Here is a 23,246-nt window from a genome sequence, read left to right on the forward strand (position 1 = left end):
CTGCTGTAATGTTGACTATTATTGATTGTCTATATATGTGTATATATTCAGTATATCCCCTGTATATCTGGAAGCATTAAATGGATAGTAATAATTCATGAGTTCACTAAGTATGAATTGAAAAGTCTACATGTCTATACAATGATTTTAAGTGATGACACATTTTTCCCTTTTGTAGTCATCTCTCTTTTTTGACTTTCTGTGAAGTAAGGAGGATTTCTTGGGCTCAGAATGTCCGCGGTGTTGGTGGAGATGATGATGTTTATGGTTTTCTTCAATCGCATCATTCGGTTGGATAGACTGGGTCGCAGTGCCGAGATTGATAGGAGAAACTGATTTCTCCAAGCTCAAAGCTGAATCTACTCTGGAAGCACTCAGTACCGGAGAAGTGAGATACCTTGTCGTACGCTTAAGAAGTGAAGAGCTGGATGTACTGTTCGGTAACCTTCCCAACTTTTCGTCGGACCCATTTGTATCAAACACCTTGATGGTAGAGTTGGCATTGGACTTAGCATTGATCTGGCCATCAAGCAAATCTAGGTGCGAAGGTGTATCTATGCTACTGACGTTAGATCTTTCACTCCACTGACTATTACGACGGAATTGTGGATTGAAACTTACGCTGGCATCTCTGCCACTAGACGTCTTTATCGAAGGGAGCTCTTTGATGTAGTTCTTGTTCTTGTCTATCATGTACCAGTAGTATTTGTTACGGATATCTACGAACCTGGCATCGGTAGGTGAAATATCTGGAATAGGAATACTGGAAGTACTACTATGGGCAGAATCTACCTTCTTTAAAGGAACATATTCTTCTACTGCAAAAGGTGGAGCGTCGCTATTGGAAGCAGAAAGAATCGGTGATAGTGCCGGTGGAGGAAGAGGAAGTCCAGAAGATGGTACTCCAGAAGGTGTGTCAGAATCGTCCGACCAGTATGAATTTTTGGAACCAGCTGGAGCTATAAACGGGTTGGAAGAACTCTGTTGTGCAAGATTAGCTTTACTTGAATTTGTTGAAGATGCTATTTCGTCAGTAGTCACCAATCTGTAAAATAACAAATAGGGCCATTCTTTGTTGAATATCTCCCTAAAGGTCTTCTCTACAATTCTAGATTTCTTCTTCATATCATCGTACAAATACCAGGTGGAGTTTTGAGCCTCTTCTTCTGTCTCCGAGATGTTGTCTGTATTTTTTCGGATGACTGAAATAAAATGACCCAGGGCAATGGAATGGCCACGGTGACAAACAGCACTTTCCAATATCAACCTGTAGTTTCCCGTTTCGTCATCTACATCGTCAGCAACAAACTGGGGCAAGTCTATAAATGGTGGAATAATGATTCTTTTTTGAGAACGACTTGCCAGAGATTTAGTAGCATCAAAGGAATATCTTTTGAGACAAATGGGAAGAATTGGTCTTCTGTTAACAAACTCTTTGGAGTTCTTGGCTATGCTCTGGTTCTGGCTATTGGTGACATCATTGTCATCAGTGTAAAATGGCAAGAGGCGCAAAAACATCCAGGCTGGCAAATTGACTTCCTTGGACTTTCCCCCAGTTTCCAGATCGTTCATTGACCAGATTGAAAGCGTGGAGGAACGAGTCCTAGAAGCGTATCTGAATGGGTTGCTCTTGTGAAGTCTAGATGCCAGTCCCAGAGTCTGGAGACTTATCGTTTCATCCATATTCTCTATAAATTCGTGGTTGGCTTCACGTTTTGAATTGGATCTCACTACAGGATTTCCCTCGGAAGTGGGAGTTGTGACTTCCTGGTTTTCGGGGATTGCGTTGTCGTAGAAAACAACTTCCCCCGCCGCAGGTTTCAAGCTTTCCATGGTTGCTCTTCTTTCCAATTCTCGTTTAACACTTATGGAGTTGTTGAAATAATGTTCGAGACACTCTTCAAGAAGAATCCCTTCATCATTCTCTTCTTCCTTGGAAGCAGGCTTGAACTCTTTGAATTCGAGAACCAGGGTATCGGACGTCTGCAACGATTTGGAGTCATTTTCTTCTAGTTTTTCTGGTTTGTCATTCACACCTTTGTCTGAATTCACTTTTTCTACATTTCCAGCGATTGAATTATCTGCATTTAGAGATTTCACGGGGTTCTCCGCTCCACTCGAGTCTCTCGCAGAATTGTCTACATCTGCTTCGTTCAAAGAAACTACTTCCACGGTACCAGTTTCTTCTCGTACTGGCTTTTCAGGAAACGGTGTTTCTTCTTCTGGAAGACTGACAAAGAGAATACGTTCCTTGGAGATTTTTTCGTCGTCTTCCTTGTTGAATTTACCACCATGCTTGATATCAATTTTGAACGTGAGAAGTGGCATAGAAAGCGTTTCCGTCAAGAATTCAAACAACGCAGCAGAATCTTGTTGTTTATGAGACATTGCTTCTTTGAATCCCAATTTCAGCAATGTCTCACACAAGCGGATGGTGATGTCCGTTGTAATCAAATTGCCCGAACGAAGCATACTGATGTAAAGACGTAACAAAGCTGCCAACTGGCTGACTAGAGTATTGGGTGCTCTGTTGGAAATAAACAAAATCGGCTCGAACGACTCGAGTTTGGCAAACATCAGGAATAGAAGCGCATCTAGGTAACACATGACATTCTCCCAGTTCTCAGCTCCCTTGTAGAGAATAGTGCCATTGAGCTTATCAGTATATGAGTTTGTGAGAAACAAGCCCTCGCGTGAAAGCTGGAAGAAACGCACGAGATGGAATGTCTTGATTATATCCCCCTGGGTAAACGGAGACTTGAGAAGAGCTATAGTTTGCTTCGATGAGGGTACAGGCAATTTAAGACTATCGAAGTATTTTTGAAGAGTGATAACAGCCAATGAAATAGACGAGTACTTTTTGGGATTTATAGGGAGCGGCTCGCCAACAGGATCTCGTACCAAGCTGTAGCTCTCGAGATACCATGACCAGAAGATATCATCAAAGACGGTGGACGAGTTTGGGGGGGAATGTCTCTTGAAGAAGGACGACATTGTGGGTATACGGAAAGATGAAGGTGGTGTAGAGAACTGAAGATGAAGCTGATGTAGATGAAATAAAGTAGTGTAAAGCCGTATTCGTTATATATATATTCTGGGTTCTGGACAAGCACGAAAGACAAAGTTGGTGTCTCGCAGAGTCAGATCTAGAGATTTGATTTACAAACAGTCACAATAGGAGTGGCTCGTATTTGTGCGGCGGAATGCTCCCCAGAGAAATATTTATAGATACAGAAAGATTTACTTTTTTATACAGATTTACTATTTTATACAAGTTTCCGTATATACATTTAATTGTATTTTATATATATCCTACGTGATATATATTTGTTATATTGCTCACAAATTGGGATATTCGCATGTATTGAGGTGTTGTCTGATTTGCAAGTTCAGCTAAGTACCGAGAGTTAGGGGCACTTGGTGAGAAATGAGAGCTGTCAAGATTACGAGACTTCATGGTGAATGGGTGCAACTCTTAACGAGCCCGTGAATTTGCCCAAGTACAACCAAGAAATTCGTAGAATCTTCTCTAATTCGCCGCTCGATTGCAAACCAGAGGATTGTATAGAAACGTTCTTTAGAAATAGATTATTCTTTGGTTGTGATGTCTATGGTGTACACCATTGTGCCTCGAAATCACACTTTCATGGCTACTTACCGAGATCCAAGTTATTAGATGTACTCCAATTTGTGAAATATGATTCCTCTAGATATCATAAAACACCTTCATCTTCGTAGTTTCAAAGATGTTGTTGTTTACTTATTCCGCATTATCTATAAATTTTAGTAAATTTCGCAGCCATTTTGAAAATCATATTCTAACTTTTCTACGGTATTCTCCATTTTTTACAAAATTCTAATTTTTCTATTCATCTACACTATCATATAGTCATTACCCTGTGATGTTGAGTTCCTTCATTTTGACCAACACATCATCCACTTTCTTGTCCAACTTTCCGTTTATATAATCCTCTCTTGTCTTTGCATCAAGTTTCATTTGTAAATTGTTTAACTCCTCGTAGCTTTCAGTGAAGAACCTCAACTGGATCTTGACGAATGCCTCAAACAGTGGGTCTAGGAACGGAATCCGAAGATTGACTAGTTTGGGCAACTCATCCTTCAATTGATCATTCAAAGCCAAATACGTTTTTTCCAGCTCCTGTAAGTCTGATTGCGCTGAAGCTAGTTTGGTTTCATATTCAGCATCACTTGAGTTTGGTTTTTCTATAAGCTTCTTGACTTTACTCTTCAAGGCATCGTAATCGATCTGTTTTCTTGCTCGCTTCTTTATAGCCTCGTTGACTTCTACATAGTACGAATTGAACCTTGACACCGGGTTTAACACTGTCTGGTTATACGGTGTTTCTACATCAGTGAAACACTTCTCACTTAAGTCCTTTACGACATCATAATACAACTGCGACAACTCGCTGTGCTTAACGGTGCTCTTATCGGCTCCAAGTTCCAGACTGGGTGAAGCTCCGTAGAAAGAGCTGAGTGATTCTCCCACATTAATCTGTGCATTACTGAGCAACCGCAATGACTCCATGTAGTGCTTTAGTTCACGCTGGAGCTTTGTAGACGTCGTTTCCATGGCTCTATACCTATGCTCTTCAAATTCAAACTCTTTATCTGTACTCAGCTCTATCTGACCAGTCTTCAACATCACCTGGGCTCCCGCCCTGTTGATGGCTTTCTTTAGTCCGTTCCATGACATTGTGAAATTGCAAATTAATTGAAATTTGTTTCAGGCTAATTGGGTTTAATGTTGTTGTTCAAGTCTCTGCAATTGTACTGGTTGTGGGTGGAAATGTGCAGATTTCACTTGATTTCACTGCCTGCAAGTTCCACAAAAAGCCAGATCTCTATTATGGCAATGTAAGGTGTAATTCAAGCTTGGACAGCTTTGTATATTCGCTCTGTTGGCTAATTGTGAACTTATTTAGAACAAGGTGATTATATCACAACTTTCCTAGGCCGACGTAGCCGCTGCACTGCACAAATATTAAAGTCATGTGATGTATGGTCAGATGACGTCGGTTGGGTGCAAATTGCCAGTGCTATTCTAGTTAGAGAGAATTAATGAAAACCGGGAGACGGAAAGTCGGAGGAAGGATCTATCTAAATTCTCTATTTGTGCATTCATTGCTTTATTGGTCATATTAATAGTTTCAAGCTACCTTCAGTTTTTATTTAAGCCCATGCTATTTTTGTAAGCCTCAGGAACTGAGCCATTCAACTTGGCATTCTCCTGGTTAAAGTAGTTTTCCCAGTTGATATCTAAATACTCAAAACTCAATACATTGTTAAACGTTTCAATGTCGTATGGGGGATAGAAAAGAGCCCCGTTATCTTCGCCCCGTACGGGAGCCGAACCATCTGCCGATTGCTGGTTGAACAACGAGTCAAGCATCTTAATAAAAGGATCATACTGCGGCACATCACCATCATGCAAATTTGCGGACAATTGCCGGTTGTCAACATCAGTCTTGATTCCCTTTCCATTTGCACTCATTTCGCGCCTCACTGCTTCTGCCGAAGTTGTACCGAGTGCAGTATGTGGCTTGGTGAAGAGTCTGCTGTTCTGTTCCAATATTTCCAACCGTTTGTTCAAGATAGCAATGGGATTCCTGACCACCAACCACACTTTGGAATCGAAATTTTCGGTTAAGAACTCTATGAAATACTTGATCTGGAGAATTGTCTTTTTGTGCGCCGATTTCGACCGGATATGGTTCATGTAGAGAAACAAGATATTCGACATCAAGATCAACAAGTAAATGGTGACAATGTTCTGATTGTACATTGGGTCCTTGGCCAGTCGCAAGATGATTTCAAACTCATCTACCATCTCGATTATTGATAGGACGTCCGAACTTTTGGAGATTTGAAGAAATGGTTTGTTCAAAACAATGACCACTAAGTAATAAGTGAACTGCAAAGCGTAGTTGGTATTATCACTCTTCTCCTGCAAAGTCTTCTTGTCCCAGTAGAACTCGGGTGCAAGATTATTTCGCCAATCCAACAACTGTTGGTTGTAATCTTGGAGTGTGTTGAAACGAATAATGAAGTTACGTTTCGACTCTTCAAAGTTCTTGAACGGCATCGGATAATAAATAGTACCGAACATCGGCTCAGAGAGCGTTATCAACAGCACGAAAGTTGACAAGTTAGGGTTGTTACAATCATTTTCATAAATGGGATAGTCCGGTTGGAATATCATCATCTTGTTCCGACCATAGATCAATCCTAAGAAGTTGTCGATGATGAAACATCCCCAATAAAGTTTGTTTTTTAACTTAGACAAATCGGGATCTATACACTTCTTGTTGCTATTGTCAAATCCGACATCAATTCCCATTCGGAAAGCCATGCCCGTAAACTGCCATGAGCTTGTAAGCTCCCCTTTACTTAACTCGTATAGAGCTAGAAGTAGGAGAGTTTGCATTCTTGGAAAAGAACTATTCCGCATCGAAACGATCTGAGGTCCCGGCTTGGCACCTCCGGGTGGAACCTGTGCAAAACGTGAAGCCGGCAGTGGTGTTGGTATTTCTGTCAGCGACCGACCAGAAGGAGTGGGTATAGGGTAGTTTTCGAGAAAGACTATGTTCTTCAGTAACTCGTAGAAATACTCAGCTTCTTCAAGTTTACTCATCATTGAAGCTCCAATAGCACTGAGTGAATATATAAGTTCCGGAGATAAGAATTGGTTATCTGGAAACCGATAAAGAAGCTCGTTATACTTCTGGTAGTCATTGGGGTCTAGTGCACAGAGCTCATCATACAACTTCAATGTCTTTTCCTTGTGAATCAAGAACGACGTAAAGGTTGTATCCAAATATTTGAACGTAACATCGAGAAAGGGCCGTATCACTGGAGAGGTTATGGCTATATATTTGTGGTCCTTAGCGACTTTTATGTTTGGATCTACTATAGGGCTGCTTATCGAGTCTGGAGTGTTCGAGGCTACAGAAGTCGATGGAGTCGATCCATGTTCGTATGTCGATGCTAGCATAGACTCATCATATATGCTTGTCGGTCCGTAAACAGATACCGACCTCACCTGGGCATAATGTCGTGGAACTAGGTCAATATCGGGGTTGATGGATTTTGTAGCAGAAGAACTCTTGTCTATTCTGAGGAGCTTCTCGGGAATCTCATTGAGTTTCCGAAGAACCATTTGGGGATCGTTCCTGACGTCTATAAGAGACTGAAGCGCCAGTTTGCACTGCTGAAAGTTGTCTTCGAGCTTCTTGATATAGTCAGTAGAATATCGGTTCTTCCTTTTGTCTTGCCTGGGGTAGACACAGGTAAGATTCCGCTTGACGCAGTTATAGCAAGGTGAAAGTCCGTCGCATCTTCTTTTAATGGTACGACAGAGATTGCAACTATGGAAGTTAGTAAGAGTTTTAGAGTTGTCAAAGCTTGTAAAAGTCTCCAATCAGATGTGAAAGTGATGTCCACCATATCTTTATAATTGCAAGAAAAACTAGAGTAGATTACATCTCTAGAATCTTCGGAGCATGAGCTAGTCTATCCAAAAAAAGATTTCTCTATAGGTCTAGTTCCGCTCTTCAAGCTGACCAACTTTCAGTCTTGTGATCTGCCAAACAAGCAAGTTACACCGAAATACGTACGAAGTTGACTGTCTTTTCTTAGATCGATTCACGGTACTAGCATCGTTGGTGCTGGTCGCAGCTTGTACGCTTCCGTCTGGGGAATTTGAATCTGACATCTCCCGAGAAAGCAAATGACCAGTCGAGGATCTCGAAGAGAGAATGTGAGAACGAAAGCAGAAATAATGAAATAAGCAGGGTAGAGGAGAAGTGGAATCAAGTTTGAAGTGAAGAGTTGTATAAATGTCGCAATGTCGCTGTACCGTATGTTGGCAAGACTTGGCGAGTAGATAGTACTTACTTGTTGCATGGAAATCATTTGGGCGACATTTTTGTGTGCACCCAATTTCATGTGCTGCCGAGATTTAAATGGAGATGGGTGGAATTGAGTAAGTCTAGACCTTAAAATAGCACTCTAATTAAATGGCAAAATTAACGGAGTGGAAACGATCTCGGATAAGGATAAACCACGAAAAGACACCATGGAAATATATAGCATGGCATTATGAGACAGTACTGTGATCTGGTTGTCTTGTCATTGAATGTCGCTCCAACTTTTGACAGACTTTGATGGCTTTTAATCGCATATGAAGTGCAGCAGTAAAGAGCTGGAGAAAATGTCGGAAGTGTCTGCATTGAACAATGTCGCATTGCTGTACGGCTCTATGGAGCAGAAGCGAACTTGTGGAGTTTGAGGAAAGGAAAGTTGAAATGTCCTAAACCTACAAGTCTCCATATATAGTGCATATGTAAATCCGCAACTGCCTCGAACTTTCGCCGCAGCCGTCTTAGTCCTCGTGAAGATCGGCATTGTTCCTAGCTGAGATTCGATGGTTTCCCAAAATAGTTCGGTGCAGATGTCGTACGACATTATTGCGGTCGAAAAGCGACTGCAGCAGCATTCCGCGATATTCAACGACAAATATTAGACAACCATAATGTGGGACCACGGCGACATTGTTGAATTGGCGACATTCTATTCCTCTATCTTCTGCGGGAAACCACCTGGAAGTTGTTAACCTGCCCTAACTTGACTATCAATAGTCTCCGCAGCTTGAAGTCATAGGCAAATAGGACGCTCATGTCGTCAGAGTCTGGCGAGCGCTACCATATCTCGATTGCCATATTAATTACATTTCTGGTCTTGATAGTGTAATCGACATTTAATGTCTTAGTCCTGTATAGTTGGTGGTATGTGCACGACCACTTCGGGGGCCATATATTACCACTTTTGATGGTTGTATCTAAAGTAAAGGTTGGGTGTGTTTTGCTTTAGGAGTTCTATCCAGACGAATCAGTAGCTTTTTGTGTATATCTGGTAGTGAACGCAGTTATCTTGCAGTTTCGATAGTGTCTTGCTCTTTTTTTCTGAGTTTTTTGGACATTTTTCCCGTTCGATTCCATTTTAGTTATCGAATCAGGCCAGTCGTCAATCAGATCTTTTCTAGTTTGAAACGAAGTCTGCAAACCTATCATATTGTTAGGGGTTCTCGTCGTTACAGCTGCGAGTACTGGATATCTGTGTGGTCATATAAGTGGTATAGACTTGGCCGGAATTCGGTGAACCAACCTCTTATCTAAGATTTGATTAAATAATTTCATCTTGTGGAGTCAGAACCGAGAATTGTGCATTGTTACTGAAATTTGTTAAATCGGTTAACGAACACTTCGATTTCATTGCTTATTCAAATCAACATCATAAACAATATCAAGATCGATATCAATCGATTATCGCATTACACTTGATATTGAACAGTTATCTATTGATACTGATAAGTTATAAATCTTCACATTCCTTGAATCGAACTTTATCCCATTGCCTTTTTGGCTATATTGAAATTTTGTTTTGAGATTTCATTTGAATCTTCATATTCGACATCATATCTACATGCACTAAACAGTATAAAACAATATGGGAAACAACACTTCAGTATCAGCGAATACTTCCACGCGGAAGTCTGCTGCCGCCATTCTCCACCAACAGAATCTCGATCTGGAGTCACAAGTGTCGGTAGCCGGTTCACGAAAGTCGTCTTCAGGAAGAAATGCTACAGCTAAAGGAGACACTTCGCTAGATGAAGATTTCAGTGATTTGATTCTCCACCAAGTAAAACGCCAGGATCTGACGAGCTCGTCGGGATACCTTCCCACGACTAATATCCTGGCCGGTGGGATCATTCCCGTCTCCTCTAACATCGGAAGCACGCCTGCTGTAACGAATACTAATGCTAACGCTAACCTTGCTCATAACACTAATGCTGATCCATATTATTCAGCTACGTATAATCAATTTTCAAATGACCTTATCGAAGACGAGTTCAATGAGTTGAATGATGGATTATTGGATCAGGAACCAGAAGTCTCTCGTAATATCTTGCCCGATGATGCTAGTGAAATCACTACGGAATCTACAAACAGCGGAGCAAACGACGAAACTCAAGACAATATGGATGTGGATGAGGACCATTTCAAAGCTGTAACAGACCAATCCAATACTGATTCTGACTTGGACATGAATCATGCATCTGGCTTGTCGAAAGTAGACTTCACCAAAGTGACACCAGCCAACCAGCAGCCTCATGAAGTTTCTGTAAAAGTAGATAACTCATATGTTCACCAGAGTAGAAAACGACACAATCGTTCGGGGAATGCTAGTGCCAGCAACGTCACCAGCAACCTCATTCCAGTGGAAATTAAATGGGTGAACTCGTCTCGAGAGGTCATAAACAAGATCTCTATCATTGGCTCGTTCACCAACTGGAGGGACAGCATTCCTTTGTCGCTTTCACCTTTTCATTCGAACGAATACGTGACCACCTTAAACTTACCTCTTGGTGTCCACAAGTTGTTGTATATCATCAATAACGAATACCGAGTCAGTGACCAGTTGCCTACTGCAACAGATCTGGAGGGAATTTTCTTCAACTGGTTCGAAGTCATAGACGAAGCCCATCTCTTCAATCATTCATTAAATCAACCAAATCATATCGGTGCTTCTACAGACTACGATGCCAACATAATCTCTCCGCCATACTACGACTACAAGACAACGTCGTCTTTCTCAGTAAACCACCAGGTACAGCCTCAAACTGCTGGCAAGTTTGAAGTGGACCAAATCAACAGAAAATCTAACAGCTTCTTGGCCAAGATCTCAAAAGAGAACTCGTCCAACTTCGAACATGTAGAATACGCGGAAGACAAAAACGACGACATGAAGGACATACGGATGCACGAAGAAGAACAAAAGAGTTCCGAGAACTATCCATATGGAAGTAACAAAGGCTCAGTGCCAGGCTCAACTCAATATGTGCCATATAGCATGTCGTCTTCTACATCTTTGCGAACGCCCACAACTGAGAATGTACCAAAATTAGAATATTCCAGTGACATTCCAGAAATGTTTCAAAACTATGACTACTTCAAGAATAAGAGTCCAAACTACGAACTTCCTGAACCACCACAGCTCCCAGCACACTTAAACAACGTGTTATTAAACAAAATGTCGCAGACATCGTCTCAAAGCTCCCAGAGCCACATTAGCAATTCACAGACAGCTCACAGCTCTTCTTACGGTTCCACGCATCATCAGAGCCTCAAACCTCCCAATGCTGCATTTGTTTCAGAATCTAGCCCAACTAACCAGTCTCATAACAAAAGACCCACCTTAAGAAGAGCCGACAGCTCATACTACGCTTCAAACAAAGAATCCTACCACCAGTCAATTCCCAACCACGTGATCTTGAACCATTTGATGACGACCTCCATTAGAAACGACGTCTTAACAGTTGCTTGTATAACAAGGTACTCCGGTAAGTTCGTTACCCAAATCATGCATTCTCCAGCAGATAAATGAGATGAATGTTATGAATGCAAATGCTGCGAATGCTAAGGGAAAGTAGAATAGTGGAATTACTGGCTAGTGTTTTTGTATGTATGCTTATTATTGCTTTATTTAACTTGTATTTTTCTCTCGTTCTCGTTGACTAGCTTACGCGGTTAATTCATTCAATTCATAAATAAAACATGAAATAAATAACAATACAAACTAGTAGAATCTCGTCGTTGACTTTAGATTCAGTTCTCGGATACACAAACCTAACCTCAGCTTTCTTGCAAATATCATCCTTCTGTATTGACGTAAAATATCAAGCATTTCTTGCTCTTGCTACTACCCCTCCTCACTTCTTGTACCTTCTATCACGGCGAAGCCGGGTCTGCATTAAACTGTAGGTGGCTCTTCTGATGATAATTTCCAATTTAAATTTGTCAATCTCAGGATAAAATACAGATGTAATCGAGTGGAGACGGTCGAGCAACGCGACTCGTTCTGCTCTTGTAGTTCCTCGTATCCAAGTTTGGTATCCTACTTTGAAATTGCAGTAGTTCTGGAACATCTCCAAAATGTTGATTTCAATAGCTCTAGTTAGACTGATACAGTAATCATCCAATTCTAGGATTCGAGAAAGCTCCCATACATTCAAGCGGGAGTAGTATCTGTCATTATTGATCTTATTCTTCTCTTTATTCTCCTTCATATGAACAGGTTTATCTTTGAGCTTCTTGGCAAGAAGAGTGATTCCTGGCTCCGAAAACAACTGTTCATCTTGATTTTCAATTTTGATCTTTCGTTCACGGTCTCTCTTGGGTGAATTGCACTCTACACTGTCAAGCCTAAACTCTGGAGTCCTCTTGTAAACAGATAGAGGTATATACTTCGTCTTTTTCAATTCGAAAAACTCCTTCGAAAATGGAGGAGGTAAAAGCGTTTGGTTGAACTCAGAAATTCTTCTTTTGAACTTGAAATGCTTAATTAGATTGTAGAACCTGTAACAACAATTTTGATACTTAATCCCAATTGTAAACTCGTTCTTACTGCGACGGGTTGTGACGATACATTTACTTTCTTCGGGTGTATCAACCTTTCTCTGAAGAGAATCGCTAGTTGTGTCGGCTTCCAAGTTTAAATTTCCTAGAATCAGTTCTTCAGATTCACTTTCCGTGTGTATCGGTGTGACAATAAACATAATATCCATCAGTTTTTCACTATCTTTAGTATCGTCACTTAAATCTTGAGACAACATTTCTGTAGTTCTCGAGCTTAATGTTTGAGTTGTGTCTTGGAGACTAGGCTCAGCATTTGCAGATAGTTCAATTATGGGTTGTGTTTCAATATTGCTTTGGTTATCCACTTGTTTGAATGGGATTACGTTAGCAGTAGTTGTTTCATGTCCTTTTCCAAATTCAAGTTGAATGATATTTGCCATATCCAAAGGTACGTCATCAACATGATCTGGACAAAACGAGACGGGTCTTGGAGATGCAAGTGGAGAACTAGAAATGATATTAATCTTATCATTACCATCAAAAGTGTCTCCAGACAACATCAACTCTGTCTGGCAAACATCTTGTCTTGTTTGCTTAGTTTCTTGGTTCAAATCGATGTCCATATCAACTTCTTCGTCATCCAAAAAAGTTATCAACAGTGGATCAAGAGCTTCTTGGACATCCTCAGTAACGTTAGTGGCTGGAGTTTCGAAAAACTCATAGTCCAAATCTTCCTCTGAAACAGGCGTTTGGTTGTCGGAAGTAGACGTGGGAGCAGTTGGCTGCTCTGTAGAGTCTTCTGGACTTGGCTTTGGTGATTGTTCGTATTCACCAAATTCTGAACTGAGTCGAAGAAATTGAGAAAAGTCCATATCGTACTGTTCATTATAGTAGGGAAAGAGGAATTGGTCCTTGGTCCGAGATGCCATAATTCAGTTTCTGCTTGTAATTCACCGGCGAAAAAGACAAATCCCACTTCTAAATCTCAAGAAGAAAGAATTGTCATTAGGGGGCCATTTCCACTTTATCTGAATCCCATGGGGGGAGGGCTTTTTATAATGTTTAGGCGGCAAAATGTGGAGAATGTTGGTGGAAGGAGTTGTGTTCGTCTATGGGGTGTAAAGTTGCAAAAACTGTAATTTGCGTGCCGTGCATGAGCCGTGGTCACACAAACCTTGTTTTGTAGGTGTATTTTCTAATGGGGTCTTAGCCTAAGCCTTTCGGAATAACTAGAGATAAGAGAATAATCCCTAGCTGTCTACCACGATAGGTAATGTGTGGTGCTAATCTGGTTATTACTGGTAGAACATTGTTTCTGTAATTGAAGATGTACTATTCTGATACGTACGTGCATGGAATTCTATTTTTGGAAATTGTTACACTGGTTATACGTTTCATGAAGGTGTCACAGTTGTATTTATATGGATTTTTTCCGAATTCCCTAAAAATCATATTTTTTTCGCAGCCAAAATTATTTTTCACTCCACCTGACAACCCCTATAAATCAAGGAAATAACAGTGTAACTACGAGTACTATCTGAGTATATTTTCCAAGGAAATATAAAAAAAACGTCAAATACCTAAACTATAGATCAAGCCTACTTAATGATATTCCGATCACTGAATTTAAATTGTTGGCCATTCCATTTGAATTGATAAGATAACAATGAAACATCAAGAATAATACACAAGTAAGGGAACTTCCAAAAGTCAAGCCTATTAAGAGAGCAAAGAAGCCAACTAAAGTCTCATGTAACTTCATTATATTTTTGAAACGTACACTGTATTATATATATTTCTTGCAAAGGCAAACCGAACAAACTATTCAAGTCTCATTTTATCCATGATATTCGTAACAACATCATCGACTCCTTCTTTAGCGTAAGCCGAAACCATGATGGAGTCGATTAACCTCTTGATGCCGATGTTGACATCGAACTTGCCCAACTGGTTCAAGATCTCGTGTCTCTCTGAAGCGCTCATGAAGCCCAACTTATCCAATACCTTGCCGATTTCTTCAACCGTTCTGATTGGTGGAACAGCCACAGCGTCGTTAAACGAGTCTACCAAATTCATGTGCTTCAACACTGAGTATTGCGAAGTAGTACCAATGATCAACAATCTTCTGCCCTTTGGAGGACTCTTGGTTAAATAAACCATTAACAACTGGAGAATATCGTTGGAGAACCTGGGTCCAATAGGTACGTAATTGATCAAGGTCTCGATCTTGTCGATGAGCAAGATGTTCAAGGGCGACTTGTAGACGTCTCTGAAGGTGTTATCTATATACTGAATCTTCTGCAACTCACCCATACCAGCCAAACTCTCAGCCGACAACATCTTGATGAAAGGAAAATCAGAATTGAGAGCTAGAGTACTGGCTATGGCTGTTTTACCTACACCAGGTGGCCCATATAACAAAAGACTACGTAAAGTTTCAGTTTCGCTGGACTTGACCAAGTCAATGATAGACTGGCCAGTCTCGAAGATGTTCTTGATGAAGTGGCTGAACTGGATGATACCGTGTCTAGCAGCGAGAGTCAAGTCCTCCTCATCTGTACCGAAAGCCGGCTTGACTTCGCTCAATGCTAGCAAGAAGTCATTACGAGTAATCTTTAAGTTTCTGATCGAGTCTACGTCGATCTGAGCTATAGAGCCAGACTTCACGTGTCTGGTGATTGCGAAAGACTTGGCGGAATTGCACAAACCTTCCAACTCGGCACCAGTGAAGTTCTTTGTGAGCGAAGAAAGTTCGTCAAAGTCGATATCTGAGGTCAACAAATCATTTTCTCGCAACTTGGCCGTGTGAATCAACAAGATATCTCTTCTACCCTTTTCGTCTGGCAACGAGATTTCGATCTGGATCTCAAATCTGCCTGGTCTCAACAAGGCCGTATCGATTAAGTCCAACCTATTCGTCATACCGATCACCAAGATGTTATTCAATTGATCTACACCATCCATTTTGGACAACAATTGGTTGACTACATTGTCGCCTACACCAGTTCCGTCGGATTTACCTGAGCCTCTCTGCTTGAAAACAGAATCCAACTCGTCAAAAATTATAACGTGCAAGTCGGAATCTTCGCCCTTTTGTTTGTACTCCTGTTCGGCATCCTTAAACAAATTACGGATGTTTTCTTCAGATGCCCCCACGTATTTACTCAACATCTCCGGCCCGTTGACGATCTTGGGTTCTCTACCATTCAACATTTTACTCAACTTACGAGCTATAAGCGTTTTTCCTGTTCCTGGAGGTCCGAAGAGTAACAAACCCTTACAGTGCTTGTAGTCCAACTTCTCAGCGATCTCTGGAGGCAATATTCTACTGTTGAATGCTCTTCTGAAGATGTCCTGGAACTCGGCATCCAAACCACCAATGCCCAAATCCTCGAGCTTGAAGTCGGAGTTGATAAGCTGCTTGCGGGCACGTGGCTTGTGGTGCGTGGAACCTCCAAGAATCTTCTGTTTCAAAGAAGTAGGTTTGACCAAGTTGATGAGCGACTTGTCCTCAGGATAGAAAATGACATCGGTTTGACGGAGCAAGATGCCTTTTGAAGCCAAATCAGTCAGGTCTTTAATCGAAGGTAAGTGATCGTTGTTACTAATATCGATCACCTGTACAGATGAAATATACAACTCATAGTAGACACCCTTGAAGTCCATGATGATTTTCTGCGTTGGTTGCAAGATCTGGTTTTCATAGCTCTTCAAAAATATGTCCACAAGTTCGTCATGAACGATTGCAGCAGAGCTGGCTTTACTCTTTTGTTTGAAGTCTATGAGAATTTCGACTTGGCCCAAGTACGACTGCTGGGTATTGCCGTTGGCAAAGATATTATACGATTCTACAGTTATCAGCTGACCTCTGGACCAGGAGCCCCATGTTCGAATGTTCCCACCCATCCCAACAGAACCAGGGGCCATGCGTTCGTCTTTCTCGATCGAATACACAAACTCCGCGTCAAACAGAAATGGAGTTCTATTGGGAAAACTGGCAAAGTCGCCAGGATTTACTGCAACACAGTTCGATGAAACGATCCGATTGTCAGGAGACTGGTCGACTACAAAGCTCTTCTTGAAGTGAGGTACGCCGGCGTTTGAAACCGGACCCGAGGTGGCAACATTGGGCCTCAGGTGGGTGATGGTAGGGGCCCCAGGCTGTGTGGGGCTGTTGGAGACTCTACGGAATCCAAGTCTTTCCATAGTGAATTCTGGTTGTGGAAGGGAAAAATGCACGGAAGTCTTCTAATACAAAGTCACAACACTTTCCTATTCTTAGCTAAGCCGATTGTGATTGTGATTGTACAGACAGATGGACCTGGAATTAGAAAGAAAGAATATATTTTGAAATCTAATCTTGGTTTAGATTTGCCAGCCAAACCGATTTGATATGAATGTATGCAGGACGTGAAAAATGGAAACGCGACATTTTTGACACTGGCAAGTTGTTGAGTTGAGACAAGTGAAGATATGGAAGACGATAGCAAAGGCCAGTAGAACGTAATAGGACTATGCGAGTTGACGGTAGTGAAGACATTTGCTGTAGACAAGCTGTCCGTTGTCAGCCATCAGGTGACTCCAATATCCTCTCACTCAAATTTTAGGCGCACTTTACTTACTTTTATTCTTGAACGGTCTTGAACACCAAAAAATTGCAAACCTAGTTTCACAACAGAATAGCACCACTATAAAATGCAAAAATAAAGGAAAATAGGTAATTGATAGAAATTGCTGGTGTGTTAATGATACCCGCGAGATTCGAACTCGCGCCTCCGAAGAGACCAGGACCTTACCCTGGCGCCTTAGACCAACTCGGCCAGAGTACCCAATTCCTATGCGACATTTTTCCTTCTACATCCAAATTGTCTCAACACTAAATTGAAAAATCTGCCCAAAAATTTAAATATTAAGTATCCTATTCGCTCATTCAAAATGAAATTTAAAGCTACCATACTCTTGTTATATTCTAGCATTGCATTCATCAACATTCCTTTCGTAGAATCGCTGGCTCTACGAAAAGGATGGCATTCAGTTCACACAAAAATTGATGCTGTGTTTAATGTTACACAGTTCATGAACTGTGTAAATATTAATGGTACAATTATCAACTTATGGGAAACAGAAGTTGGAGAATACCTTGTAACACCTGCTAACTTAGAAGTATTTGAATTATTTAAATGGTTAGACTGCACGGACGAGCAGGATATAGGAGACTTATTAGTGGTAAGTGATGGTACTTATTTGGATGGTCTCACTAGTCTTCAGACCGGGTTAGTTAATGGAATAATAAGTTGGGTTGCATATCGACATCACGTGGAACCTGGAATCGATGCTAAGAAGAGCTGTTACAAAGGCATAGCATATGATGTATTTAACGATGCAGGGTGCAATTAAGGTGACACATATAAGGATGGTCCTAGTGCTTATCCATAGGTAGCCATGAGCGAAAAAGTATGTCAGCTGTTAATTATACCGGTAGAAAGGTACAATGGTAGTGAGCTTTCCTCTCAAACAGCGAACGAGACAAGGCAAACTTGTGCTGCACATCACTTTCAATCTTTGCTTGAAACTCTCTTCCAACGACTACAGAGTCGGCTCGAGGGGATTCCTTTTCAACTCGACCATCTCCCACCGCACCGCAAAGTATTCAATGATTGCAATGATCCCACTGTTTTTAAAAATTGGTACTTTTTTTTTAGAAATGGCATATATTACGACTAAAGTCAAACCCTATCTATAGCAGAGTATATAAATCATCCTCTAATCCATACAGAAGGGTGGAGGAAATCCTAAGATAAAAACCCGAATTATATTAAGAAAACTGAAATTCCTGCATATAAGCAATATATTCTTAGGTGTTTGTATTTTAGCGGTAGTCAGTCAACAATCTGGGTTTAGTGGTGTAGCGGCTATCACGTTTCGTTTACAGGTGTTATACACAGTAAGTTCCGAAAAGGCCCCGAGTTCGATCCTCGGCTAGATCAGATTCTTTTTTGTTCCCATTTGGGATAACCTGTGCGACCGCAAATACCTTTTTGGGATATTCCTGCACAGTGCCTGAAAATACATTTTTTATTTACATCTTTTTTGCCATCGTTTCTCTTTTTTTTGCAGTTAAACGAGGGGTGCGCTACCATCCGTCTAAACTTTGCGGCTGTGAAATTATTTGTCTAGCTGAGGGGATTGCGAAGTTCTGATTCGGCAGTGTCAGCGAACTTGTAAAAAAGTGTCAGTCTGTCTGGCTCACGACCAGACAATAAATACCTAGAAACAGACAGTCGACAGACATTTCGGCTACAGCAAGACGAATTTTTCATTTTATATTAGAACTTTATATATCATAAGAATACAAGAATAGCACACGGTACAACTAACTAAGGATATAAATAAATGAAGAAAGTCACTCGATGAGGTTATAAAACAAGAATGGAAAAATTGCGGATCAGTGATAAATAAAACATTAGACGAAGTGACCATGACTTGACAGTAGGGTATAGTGTTACATAGCATGATTTGCTCAATAGTTGGCAATAATAGTCACATGTTCGTAAGTAATAGTAGCATCGGTAACATAAAATGACAAAAAGTTTGGTAACAGATAATACAAGGCTCTTTTCAATTGCGTTGACTTCTTGCAATTGAATCATCTACTTGCAAGTGTAATCAACAACCTTTTACAATTGCTACTGCAGTGTAATTTTACAATTTAAGTTGTGCAGCTGTTGTCTTTTAATTGTAGTTTGTGCAACACTGATTGCCATTAAACCAAATATCTCTCCTTGTACCAAACCAGTAACATCTCATCTACATCACATCTTCATCCATCCGCTTTTGGCCCCACTGTTCATGCTAGGAAGGAACTGTTGGTGCTGCTGGAGCAGATACTGCTGTTGGTTCTGGACCAGCTGCGATTGGAGCAGTTGTTGCTGCTGCTGCTGCTGCTGCTGCTGCTGTTGTTGTTGTTGCTGAAGCATGTACTGTTGGAGATGCTGATGTTGCTGATGTTGAGGGAGCGATGTCAAGTTGGCATGCGGTTGATATTGGTAGTTCATGGGAGGAGGTGTGTATTGCAGTTGGTGCTGGCGAGGTTTTGCAGTGGTATAATGCGATAATGGCTGTTGCTGTTGGAGTTGTGAATCTTGAGAAAACGACAATTTGTGACCATGACCAAATTGAGAAGACTGTTGATGATTTTGATTATGATGTTGAATTAGATTTTGATGTTTATTTTGCTGAAGTTGACTTTGTTGCTGATTTTGTTGTTGGTTGTAGGGAAGTTGTTGGTGGGGAAATCCATATTGGTAATCCTTAGATGCGTATTCATTGCCAACCATTTGGGCTTGCTGAACTTGCTGTTCATTAAAGCTCAACGGCAATGACATGTTTCTTGTTGCAGTCATTGGCCCATTCATTCCGGAACCAGACTTGTCTGATGAGATGGAAAGGTTACGTCTGTACGAGTTCTGATTCATGTTATGCTGGAATGGCTTGTTGCTCGAATTAGTTCCAACAGAATGCACGTGGTTTCTGTCGTTGACGATAGAGTTGATTTTGGACTGGATCCTCTTGCCAAAGGACGATACGATCTTACAGTTCAGAAACCAGTATTTGATTATGACAACTTGCAACTGTGAATCGTCCTCAATAGGTTCCTGTGCTGGCAACAACAACGACAATTTTTCAATTTTTCCACTAGGGACTTGCTGGTTGATCAAAATGTCGATCAAGGTCTGAATGACGTAGTTACCGTAGGGGTCGTTGATGAGCTTGTTCAAGTCGTTGATCAAGATGTTGTAGATCAACTCCATCTTTAAGTTCGAGAAGTTGACAGCGGTTACGCCGTTGTAAGCTTCATTGTTGTAGCAATTCTTCAAGAACTTCTCAACGACATTAGATGAGAACTTCAAGTTGCACAAGTTGTTAATTCCAAACTGCAAGAAGTTCTGGAAGATCTTGTAGTTGATCTCAAATGAGTTGATCAGAATGAGATACTGCAATACGTAGTTCCCAAACTGGTCGTTGATCAACAACTGGAAGTTAGCAAAGTCCAAAATACAAGCACTGAACTCCTGCAACTGGGTCATAGTCACATGGTTCAAGCACTTCTGTAAGACGCAACAGCCATGCTTGTGCAGAGCTACAACGTACAATCCTTCGATGATTGAGTCGTAGATGAACTGACAGTCCAGAGGTGGGTACTTGTTGAGGATCTTTTGGATAACATGGTTTCCGTTGAGATCCTTGATAAGCTCAATGATGTACGGTTTCATACCCTTGATGAGTAAATTTAACTGGTACTGATTGTTCAAATTGTCGATTATCTTCTGAAGAGCTCTTGTTCCATGCTGGTTGATCAGGATCTGGAACAAGTTGTACTGCAAGATCTGCAATATGAGGTTAAGATTCGACTCGTTGCAGTAGACGATCAATTTCTGGATCAAATAATTGCCAAACGGGTCGATAATCAACTCATAGAGATAAGGGTGGATCTGGGCAAAGATAACTTCGAAGTTGTTGAGTCTGGTCTGGTAGTTAGGAATCAAGTTCTCGTCTATTTTCTTTTGTAGAAAACGACACCCATATTGGTCTTTGGAGAGCCTGAGAATATCCAGCTTCAACTGAACCAACGGAACCTTGCTGATAGAGGCAATATAGTCTTTATCAATTTTCTTAGATGCCCCAGAAGTAATGGCTGGAGCGGCGGTTGAAGGGACAGAGCCTCCTGAAGGAGGAGGAGGAGTGGTAGTAGCAGCTGAAGAGGGTATAGAGTTGGCGGTAGACGAAACAGAAGACGATTCAGAGACGCTCAGAACCTGAGCAGAATTTTGAACGCTTTGAAGTCGAGAGTTTTGAACAGTCTGAACATTCGGAGCAACATTTTGACCACTTTGACCATTCTGAGTCGAAGCCTTTACGAGTTCTTCGGACTTGCCAAATACTGAACCGGAGTCAAGTTGAGCATAGCTGCTAGATTTAGAAGAATCGTGGAGCAGAAGCTGGTCAATGTTGAAATTTGGCAAGTTGAGGTTATGGTTCAACTTTGCGGAAGATTCCCAGAGAACTGACCGGCTGTTGGCGGAAGCATGAGGGTTGGCACTAGAGTTAGCGCCACCGTTAACGCCACCGTTAACGCCGGCACTACTGCTGGCAGCATTGGCGTTGACATGGATATTACTGTTGAAATTCTGGGGACCAGCAAATAAAAGGTTGGAGCCAGAAAGAGAGCCAGATTTTGTGTGATGGAAAGGCGTAGCAACAGAAGAGCCTACCGCACCTGAGCCGCCCAGGCCAGAAAGCACCAGTGTGGAACGGGTATGTCTCTGGACGAGGTTTGGCGGAGTTGTAGGTTCTATTAGAGAATTGACCAGGTTAATGGACAAATTGTGGTTGTGAGACATCTGGCAAAAATTCTGAGGCTGGTGGAAAAGTGGGACTTGGTTCGTAGAAAAGGTCAGAATCTGTCAGTGAACGTGGCAGTTGACGATGCTGGGAAATGACTATGGGACTCAGATGTTGTTGATGACGAGAAGAATATGGATATGAGAAGAACCCAGTTGCAAAATTTTGTTGAATAACCACTGTGCTATATTTTTGATATCAGACTAGTGTCGGAGCAATAAAGTAGCTGCAGCGCAGAGAGTAAAGTGCAGACAGTAACGCTGTGGGATCAGTGTCAACAGGTGGTGTTGGACGTGGTGTCTGGCGATGGCGGCAGCGATCCAGATTGTTGATCAGGAAAAGCAGCCTATCACGAAAGTCGAGTCGAACCTAGGTAGGAATCTGGGTTTGAGCCAGAAACGGATGGGCACCGGACAGCTAGGCAGACGGACAGAGAAAAGAGTGTCAGACAGAGGGAAAACGGAGACACTAGGGAAAGGCAGAGGCAAAACTCAGACAAACACTCACACGGCTAACAACAGACAGACAGACAGACTTGGCTAGCAATCGGACGAAGTTAAAGACCACACTCCGCTTCGTCCAATGGGCTGGAGGAAGGGATCAACTTCTTTATATATGGAAGGCAGGCCTGGTTCCAAAGGGTGCCTGTATAGACGTAGAATCGTATTTTTTTTTGTTTTCAGGATCCTGATGAGAGGTGGCACGGTACAGGAGACGATGGAGGTGGTGACAGACAATTCAGGTGATAGTGTCGGCTATCCCGCTCGGTCGTGCTCAAAGTGAAACAGCTCGTCTGAGTCGAACAACAACACCAAAGACAGAGACTAGCGCTCTGGCACTCTGGATCTCTGACAATGGAGGCAGAACAGACAGAGGACACTGTTGGCTGGCACACAATTGTCTGGTTGGGAGTTCCAGTCGGACAGACAAATATTGCAAATGGATGCTACCGCAGCACAGCACCATGTCTGGCTGCGACATTCGTTTAGCGCAGACTTCGCACCCGCGCTCGACATGCTCACCCTCCATATCGGTGTGGGAATCATCCTTTTCTCGCCAAAAGAAACACAACCTGCAACAGGGTCGAGTGCTCGGAACGCTGTCTGGCAGCACAAGCAAACCGAGGGCGTCTGCCGCCAACAGCGAAGTACACCAGCCGACACAAAACGCTTTCTTTTTCTGTCTGCCACCAAATTGCCAGGCAGCCCACCAAATGATTCTTCCTGCTGTAGCTATCTCTACCAGGGGACCACCATTCAGCTTCCGGCCGTTTCTGTATATTTCTGTAACTTCCTGTAGACTCTTACGAGTGGCTTTCAGTAAAATCTCCTTACGCCATTTTGTCCGTTCACCCTATCTTTATTTTGTGCCTATCTTCCAGTAGGGGCCGGTTTTGTGGAGGCG

At 41.8% G+C, this 23,246-nt stretch overlaps 7 protein-coding genes across 7 annotated transcripts; 2 read left to right on the forward strand and 5 right to left on the reverse strand. All coding sequences in view use genetic code 12, as the record gives it.

Moving 5' to 3' along the window:
- Nucleotides 1-552: 552 nt before the first annotated feature.
- PICST_53989 (predicted protein) lies at nucleotides 553-2,994 on the reverse strand (the record flags this gene model as incomplete). Its single annotated transcript, XM_001387138.1, has 4 exons — nucleotides 553-795; nucleotides 904-1,688; nucleotides 1,713-1,944; nucleotides 2,194-2,994. Coding segments are annotated over 4 exons (2,061 nt in total), but the record flags the coding sequence as incomplete, so codon positions are not given.
- Nucleotides 2,995-3,848: 854 nt separating this feature from the next.
- PICST_86838 (predicted protein) lies at nucleotides 3,849-4,899 on the reverse strand. The gene has a single exon (XM_001387139.1). The coding sequence runs from the start codon at nucleotides 4,715-4,717 to the stop codon at nucleotides 3,893-3,895; it is 825 nt and encodes a 274-aa protein (XP_001387176.2). The 5' UTR covers nucleotides 4,718-4,899; the 3' UTR covers nucleotides 3,849-3,892.
- A 4,629-nt stretch (nucleotides 4,900-9,528) lies between these two features.
- Nucleotides 9,529-11,665, forward strand: SIP2 (Sip1p-Gal83p family protein; the record flags this gene model as incomplete). The annotated part of the gene is made up of 2 exons (XM_001386897.1): nucleotides 9,529-9,749; nucleotides 9,819-11,665. The coding sequence occupies 2 exons, from the start codon at nucleotides 9,529-9,531 to the stop codon at nucleotides 11,467-11,469; spliced, it is 1,872 nt and encodes a 623-aa protein (XP_001386934.2). The 3' UTR covers nucleotides 11,470-11,665.
- A 129-nt stretch (nucleotides 11,666-11,794) lies between these two features.
- On the reverse strand, nucleotides 11,795-13,369 carry PICST_29185 (conserved hypothetical protein; the record flags this gene model as incomplete). The annotated part of the gene is made up of 1 exon (XM_001387140.1): nucleotides 11,795-13,369. One exon carries the CDS (start codon nucleotides 13,367-13,369, stop codon nucleotides 11,795-11,797), a length of 1,575 nt encoding a protein of 524 aa, XP_001387177.2.
- A 621-nt stretch (nucleotides 13,370-13,990) lies between these two features.
- SEC18 (cytoplasmic protein involved in protein transport between ER and Golgi ATPase) lies at nucleotides 13,991-16,748 on the reverse strand. Its single transcript, XM_001387141.1, has one exon. It carries the CDS (start codon nucleotides 16,644-16,646, stop codon nucleotides 14,262-14,264), a length of 2,385 nt encoding a protein of 794 aa, XP_001387178.2. The 5' UTR covers nucleotides 16,647-16,748; the 3' UTR covers nucleotides 13,991-14,261.
- Nucleotides 16,749-17,375: 627 nt separating this feature from the next.
- Nucleotides 17,376-18,617, forward strand: PICST_29187 (predicted protein; the record flags this gene model as incomplete). Its single annotated transcript, XM_001386898.1, has 4 exons — nucleotides 17,376-17,666; nucleotides 17,877-17,894; nucleotides 18,217-18,384; nucleotides 18,558-18,617. 4 exons carry the CDS (start codon nucleotides 17,376-17,378, stop codon nucleotides 18,615-18,617), a joined length of 537 nt encoding a protein of 178 aa, XP_001386935.2.
- Nucleotides 18,618-19,870: 1,253 nt separating this feature from the next.
- On the reverse strand, nucleotides 19,871-22,388 carry MPT5 (protein necessary for high temperature growth; the record flags this gene model as incomplete). Its single annotated transcript, XM_001387142.1, has 3 exons — nucleotides 19,871-21,112; nucleotides 21,320-21,329; nucleotides 21,510-22,388. Coding segments are annotated over 3 exons (1,584 nt in total), but the record flags the coding sequence as incomplete, so codon positions are not given.
- Between the last annotated feature and the right edge of the window lie 858 nt (nucleotides 22,389-23,246).

This window comes from Scheffersomyces stipitis, chromosome 1, assembly GCF_000209165.1.
Source record: "Scheffersomyces stipitis CBS 6054 chromosome 1, whole genome shotgun sequence".
In the NCBI taxonomy this organism is placed as follows: domain Eukaryota; kingdom Fungi; phylum Ascomycota; class Pichiomycetes; order Serinales; family Debaryomycetaceae; genus Scheffersomyces; species Scheffersomyces stipitis.